The sequence below is a fragment of the Gossypium hirsutum genome, chromosome A01 (genome assembly GCF_007990345.1).
Source record: "Gossypium hirsutum isolate 1008001.06 chromosome A01, Gossypium_hirsutum_v2.1, whole genome shotgun sequence".
NCBI classification, from domain to species: Eukaryota; Viridiplantae; Streptophyta; class Magnoliopsida; order Malvales; family Malvaceae; genus Gossypium; species Gossypium hirsutum.
The window spans coordinates 4,538,549-4,546,354 of NC_053424.1; the positions used below are offsets into that span (position 1 = coordinate 4,538,549).

The window sequence follows — 7,806 nt, forward strand, 5'->3', positions numbered from 1 at the left end:
ATCTCACATAAAATCGTATTCTAAAATCTCAATATTTGATGTAATTATAAGTCAAGATTATAATCTAAAATAACACACTTTTTTATTGTTTTTAATTTAAAATAATATTTTAAAAAAAATATTTAGTTAAATAATAAATACTTTAATTACTCCACCCACATTATCGGTAGGCGTAGGGCTAGGAATAGTAAACAAAGACTTCCACAATTTCCATCTCCACAAAGCTTCTCTATTCATAAACACCTGTATTACTGTGTGTGTTTCTGTTTTCCTGTCAGCTTTTTTCTCTACATCTTGTAAGTTCAAAAGTTTTCGCATTTTTCACTGTCATTTGTTGGAAGATTGAATGCCATTAATGATTGTGTTTGCTGTTTTTTTTTTAATTTATTTTTGATTAATTGATGCCATTTTATGATCTGGGGTATTTCGTTATTCTTATTTTTTGTCTCTTTTAAAAATGAATGAAATTTCATGAATTGGGTTGCCGTTTTAGTTGGATCTTAATATATTTCTATTGTTATACGATGAAATGTGATTTAAATGATTTGTTTAATTCGTGAGTTGTTTTGATGTATTCTGATTTATCAGTTTAATATAATGATTGATTTTGACATAATTTAATTGTAATTTCTCATATACTTATAACAGTGTCGTGACATTTTCTATAATATCTGGAAGTAATGGAGAGTTGTTGTTGATAAAGCAATAAACTTATGCATCTTTTCTTTGTTCGGTAAACATTAATGGCAAACATTGATTTTAGGGAATAAAATAAACAATTTAGATTTTATTGGTAAAAGTGTTAATAAAAGTTTTTATATTAAGAATTAGATTGTATTTTTTATTAAATAATAAATTAATTTTTCTACAATTTACTTCTACTATTATAAATTGATTTTTCTATATTAGCATGAGATACATGTAATATGTTTAGTTAGTTTCTCAGTCATGCCAGTTTTTAATGATAGAAATAGATAAAATTTTTAATGAAAAGAACTAACTTGTTCTTTGATCTAATATTCAGAAACTAATTTGCCTATTTTTTTAATAGAAAGAGCAAAATGTAATCTAACTTTTTATTATAAAGGTTTCTATAAAGTTTTTAATGAATCTTGTTTTATAGTTCATTGTCCTGTTTTTATTGAAAATGAAAGTACTAGAATAAATGCTATGATAAATTCAAGTTTAAACTTGACAAACCAAAACAAAAAGAAAAAAATCATAATTTTTATTATTGTTTATATCCCTATTATTTTTGGATTTTTTTCATGTTTTTTACTTAAAAGGGAAAATTCTATGTTTAGGGTATTTTCCTATAGTTTTCTGAATTTAGATTGTGTATATATATTTAGAATTGGTTTTGGTATGACAAGTTTTCTGAATTTAGATTGCATATATATTTTTTGTAGAATTGGTTTTGGTATGGCAACTTACAAGCCAAGGAACATCTTAATTACTGGGGCTGCTGGGTTTATTGCATCTCATGTCACAAATAGACTTATTCGTAATTACCCGGATTACAAGATTGTCGCTCTCGATAAGCTCGATTACTGCTCGAACTTAAAAAACCTTAACCCGTCTAAGTCATCTTCGAACTTTAAGTTTGTGGAAGGGGACATTGGTAGTGCTGATCTTGTTAATTACCTCCTTTTTACGGAGTCTATCGACACGATAATGCATTTTGCGGCCCAAACTCATGTCGATAACTCGTTCGGGAATAGCTTCGAGTTCACCAAAAACAATATCTATGGCACTCATGTCTTGCTTGAAGCTTGCAAAGTCACTGGTCAAATCAGGAGGTTCATCCATGTGAGTACTGATGAGGTTTACGGGGAAACAGATGAGGATGCTATTGTGGGAAACCATGAGGCTTCTCAACTTCTCCCGTCGAACCCGTACTCCGCTACAAAAGCTGGTGCTGAAATGCTTGTGATGGCATATGGTAGATCATATGGCTTGCCTGTGATAACGACTCGAGGAAACAATGTTTACGGCCCGAACCAGTTCCCTGAGAAACTAATTCCGAAGTTCATCCTCTTAGCGATGAGGGGGATGGTTCTTCCAATTCACGGGGACGGTTCCAATGTGAGGAGTTATTTGTATTGTGAGGATGTGGCCGAGGCCTTTGAAGTCATACTTCATAGGGGTGAAGTTGGACATGTTTATAACATCGGTACGAAGAAAGAAAGGAGAGTGATCGATGTAGCCAAAGATATATGCAAACTATTTTTGATGGATCCAGAGAAAAGCATTGAGTTTGTCGAGAACCGACCATTCAATGACCAAAGGTATTTTCTTGACGATCAGAAACTAAAGAACTTGGGATGGTCTGAACGAGTCATATGGGAAGAGGGGTTGAAAAAGACAATAGATTGGTACACCAAACATCCTAATTGGTGGGGTGATGTCTCCGGTGCATTGCTCCCTCACCCGAGAATGCTGATGATACCGGGCGGAAGGCACTTTGATTTCGAAGAACCGAACCGAATGTCACACGTAAATGTTCCTAAATTGCCAAATGGCAAATCCAAACTTTAAATGCAATGGTTCTCCTTCAAAACTGTCACTAAGTATGCAATGGTTCTCCTTCAAAACTGTCACTAAGTCTACCATTGATCTCTATTGATCAAGCCATGAAAGCACATCTTCTAGTTACAGTGGTCGATTTTCACGACTGCGGATGGCTATCACCGGAACAAAAAAATCGAAACCCTTTAACCAAACCGCCAAAAGAAAATGTATGAGCCTTAGCTCAATTATCTGATGAGGATTATTTAAAACAACTTTTGCAAGCAATCAATTTGTGAACATGTACACCAACTCAATTATTGAGATATATAATTTATTATATATTAATATATTTATTTTTTTAGAAGTCACTTTAATTAATAAAATTTTGTTCACAATCATAATTTAATGTTATACTGTTTAATTAACAAGAATCACGTTACCATACATCACAATTAATTCAATTTAAGGAAATTGAATTGGTTTTTTAAAAAAAATTAAAAGTTTTTTAACTCTGTAAAAGAGTTCAAAAACTCTCTTTAAAACATCAATTAAAAGCATATTACGTTTTTTTATATTTAATTTAAGAATTATAAATTATTATCGTTAATGTTTTAAATAATTATAAAAACTTTTAAAATATAATAATATCCAATAATGTTGGATAACTTGTATTTTCCAATAAAAGCAGTCGGCAGAAGTGACTTTGTAGGTCTCAATTCGTGATACCCAATTGGAATTTAGATTCTTATAAATGTGACAAAATGACTAAATATGAGTGTTTGGTTGTTGTGCTGAGTCTCCATAGCATGTCTTATTTGAATACACTTTTATTTCCTTTTTAATTAGTACTTTTTAAATCTACAGTGGTAAAGCGAGGGCTCGCACCTAATAAAAAAATTATTATTTTTATTGTTATAATTTATAAAATTTTAAATTAATAATAAAATTATACTTTAATTTTTAAAATTGATAAAAATTTTAATTTAATCTTTAAAAACTTATAAAAATATATAATTTAATTTCGATTAAAAAATATTTAAAAAAATTCAATAAAACTTTTCTCGACACAGTTGACTAGGAGATCTAAGAAATATGTCAAAAATATTTTTTAATGAAAAATATTTTAATTAATAAAAACTATAAATGACTATTAATATATAAAATTGGCATAAATATAGACAACCTTTTTTTTTTGGTAAAGAAAAAATGAAAAAATCAACTATATAAAACAGTCGTATCCTTTCTCCCCATGTAGTAACTCAATGACTTCCTCGGGAGCCACATAGACTACTTTTCAAACACTACAAATTTCTTAATCAAAGACAGTATCATTTAATTCTCAATAATTGCATCCAAAACCGTTACGTCACTTCGACGATAAATTTATTTTAAATTTATGGGTAAATTTTTTAGTTGGTCATTAAATTTTTAGGGTACTTTTATTTTAGTTACTCGAAATGAAATCTTTATAATTTGATCACCTAACTTTGTTGGCCTCTTTTATTTTAATTACCCAAGCATTAAATCTTTGACGACAGTTAACTGTAAACGTCACATCATGTTTATACTTTCATTTTGGTCACTCAACTTTTAGCCCGTTTTCATTTTGATCACCTAACAAATATTTTTTTAAAGTATTAATTAGGTAAAAAATAAGGATTAAAGTAGAAAAGTAACATAAACTAAAATGATACGCAAATTTTTTTCAAACTGTAGTTGTTTATCTCATTGTTGAAATTCTACTTTATTTTAATATTAAAATTTTAAATTTTAATAAATTGTTGAATTTCTTTTTATCCCTAGTTAATATCAACTTATTTGTTACTATAATATTAAAATTAATTAATTTAATATCCTTTTAAATCTTAAATTTTATATTTTTAGCTTATACTTAATGATATCAACTCAAATAACTCATATTTAATAATTGTTTAGGAAACTTAAATTTCTTTTGATTATATACTCTTAAATATTCCATGCTGAAAAAAATAGTTGCAATTAATAAAATTAATTGTTTGTTCTTCGTTTGGGTAAAGATGTGATGAAAATTTTATGAGTTTTGTTTGGAATGGAAGATAAAATAAATAAATAAAATTAATTGCAAGGATATTTTTATTTACTTTTAGCTTAGCATGGAAGATTCAATATCATATAATAAAAAAAAATTTGGGTTTTATAGATGACTATTAAAGATTTCTATTAATAATTTTTGAAAACAAATTCAAAATATCAAAATAAATAAATAACTTGTTGAAAATTATTTATCCATTAATAATATCAATTGATGCTACTATAATTTTGACACTTGATATTTATAATTTTATATTTCAAAGCCCACATTTAGAATTTTCGACAATGGGATAAATAAGTACAATCTAACAATTTTTGTGTATTATTTTAGTTTTTATTAGTTTTTTACTTTAATCTTTTTTTTACCCCAATCAATACTATAAAAAGATACTTTTTGGATGAACAAAATGAAAATAACCTAAAAGTTGGGTAACTAAAATGAAAGTACAAACATAATGTGGCATGTATAGTTAATCATAATTAAAATTTTAACACTTAAATAACTAAAATGAATGTTGGTGTAGGTAGTATACCCTAAATTTATTGATATATTAATTTTAAGAAAAATATACTGATTGTTTTTATTTAAAATCAATGAATCAAATTAATAATAAATATCATTAAAAAGCATTAAATTAATAAAATTTGTATTTTATCTTATAAATAATTTCAAAAATTACCATTACATTCTTAATAAATTATGTAGTGAACTAGACATATCAATATTGTTATGAATGCTATTAAGTGTGTAAGACCCAAATTTTGCCCGGGCCCAGACCATAAAACCCAAATAGACCAAGACCAATAAAGAATTAACAGACCATTACAACAAAATTAACCCAAAAAACAGACCCAATCCAAATGCCCAATAATGATAAAAAACCTTAGAGGCCCGAATGGCCCAAAACTATACTAGTTTTCAGCCAAACAAAAAACCCTAGCCTCATGCTTTGCAGCTGCCACCGCCCAAGCGCCTTGGCCACCACGCCCATACCGTCTGACACCCCACCACTGTCGGCCCACGACCTGCAAACAGAGACAGAAACAAAGGCAAAAGCAGCATGCGAGGGATGGGGGCAAAGAATAAACAAAACAGAAACAAAAAACAAGAGAAATGAATCGGCTTTAAAAAGCCAAAATCAAGAACAACGGGGGGGGCCTTTTTTCTTTTCTCTTTACCGAGCAGTGTAAAATTCAAAAAATCTCAGAAAAGATTTCAACAACCAATATACAAAAGCTAAAACCTCATAAGTAGCATATATCAAATATCAAAAAGGGGATATTTAAACGCCCTAAAATCGGAAACGCTACTAGCAAAAAGAGAAAGAAGAAGAGGACAACGGCAAAACAAGTCAAGGTCTCTAATATTTTCTCGTTTCTTCTTTCAGATTTACACTCATCTATGTATGCGTATAATAAAATACAAAAAAAAGAGAGAAATTTTTTTACCTAAGACGATTTCCGGCCACCGTGTACGGTGGCCGGCGCGGTGGAGCTGTGACGGCGCGGTGGCTTCCCTGGCCGGTTTCTGGGCTTCCCCAGAGAGAAAAAATCCCTTTCCCCCCCTTTTTTTTTAAGACCCAGCTAAAATGAAAACAGGAAAGGAAATTGAACTTTTATACGGTTAATAAAACGGCGACGTTTTGCGAAACTGACCCAGGGGATAAAACGACGTCGTTTTGCCCTGGGTTGGACCGACCCGACCTGACCCACGAGGAGGGTCCGCGTGTTTTTGCGGAAGGGTCTAATTGCGCGAATGACCCTTCCGCTTTTCTAAACTTTTGCGATCAGGTTTTCATTCTTTTTAAATTGGCATAAAATTCAAGCGCATTTTTTATTTCGATCCCCACTAAACGCTGCGTTTCGAGAGGACAGGATATTTGCACTCTTAATCCTTCCCGTGTTTTAGCGTGTTCCAATTGGTCCTTCTCTTTTATATATTTCTTTTAAAATTCCCCCTAACCTTTTTTTTATTTCGATTTTCATCCCTTTTACTTCTCATCATTATTTATTTTAATTTCAATATTATTCATACTAATATATCCTATTAACGTTACTATTATTATATTTTTAGTATTTTTATTATTGTTATTCTACTTAATACTAACCTGTATATGTTATGTAGTATTATTAAGGGTTTAATATCATTATTTTGTTAGTATATTTGTATATCACCAATGCATTCTTTAAATATATATACATTTATGCGTATATCCTAAAATTATATTACACATATTTGTTTTATATATATTTATCTACGTATATTATGTCTCTATTTTAATATATTGTACATATAGTAGTTAGATATAGTTCTTATACATTTCCATGTACATAATTCTATACCATCTTATGTATATATTTACCTATGTTTTCGTATTTATGAATATATCTTTAATACATATAAGTATATATTTATTATTAATAGATGTTTTCAACATTATTATTATATATTATGTGAATATTTTAACATTACATTATATATGTATTTATATATATTACGCATATATATACACCCTTCTTTTTAATATTCTATTTTTTACATATATATGTAGATATATGTACTTATACCTACTTAAATATATCTTTTCACATTTCATAATTCTTATATACTTACATATATTTATGCATGTTTTACATCATATACATACTTATATATTTTATACTCTTAAAAATGTTTTTTGTATATTTCACATATTTTATAATCCACATACATATATTCTATATTATCACGATTTGTAAATATATAAATACACATTTACATTTTTATAATATTTACCGATTTTATATATATGTACATACTTATCTATGTTTTCATATTCTGTAATTTATACATATTTCTTATTTTATGGTTTTAAATTATACATGCACATATATATATTTTACATAATTGTATTCATTGTCATCATTGTTATTTGGTGTTTGTTTATTTATCCATGTATATTTGTGCTTTTTCTAAAACGTTAGTTCTATTTATTTATTTGTATGCTTTGTTTATGTAATCGCCTCGTCATTTCATTTTGCCTATTATATTGTTGTTACTCACTTTACTTTGCTTACCTCGTCGTAGTCGTTATTGTTTCGTCAAGCATTAACACCAAACATCAAAAGGAGAATTTTTCTAAATAAGGCAATATTTCGCGTTTGGAAAATCGAGAAAACGTGCCCTAACGTGCTGGGTTTCGATTTCTCGTTTGACCAAATAGCCAAATATCCTTTTTAAACTTT

At 28.7% G+C, this 7,806-nt stretch overlaps 1 protein-coding gene across 1 annotated transcript; it reads left to right on the plus strand.

Annotated features, from left to right (window-relative positions):
• Positions 1 to 192: 192 nt before the first annotated feature.
• LOC107933899 (trifunctional UDP-glucose 4,6-dehydratase/UDP-4-keto-6-deoxy-D-glucose 3,5-epimerase/UDP-4-keto-L-rhamnose-reductase RHM1) lies at positions 193 to 2,909 on the plus strand. Its single transcript, XM_041074484.1, has 2 exons — positions 193 to 296; positions 1,410 to 2,909. The coding sequence occupies exon 2, from the start codon at positions 1,423 to 1,425 to the stop codon at positions 2,536 to 2,538; it is 1,116 nt and encodes a 371-aa protein (XP_040930418.1). The 5' UTR covers positions 193 to 296; positions 1,410 to 1,422; the 3' UTR covers positions 2,539 to 2,909.
• The last annotated feature ends 4,897 nt before the right edge of the window (positions 2,910 to 7,806 follow it).

What these genes read in the sequence shown, in the direction of transcription:
- LOC107933899 (XM_041074484.1), top strand. Translation starts at nt 1,423, where the DNA reads ATGGCAACTTACAAGCCAAGGAACATCTTAATTACTGGGGCTGCTGGG.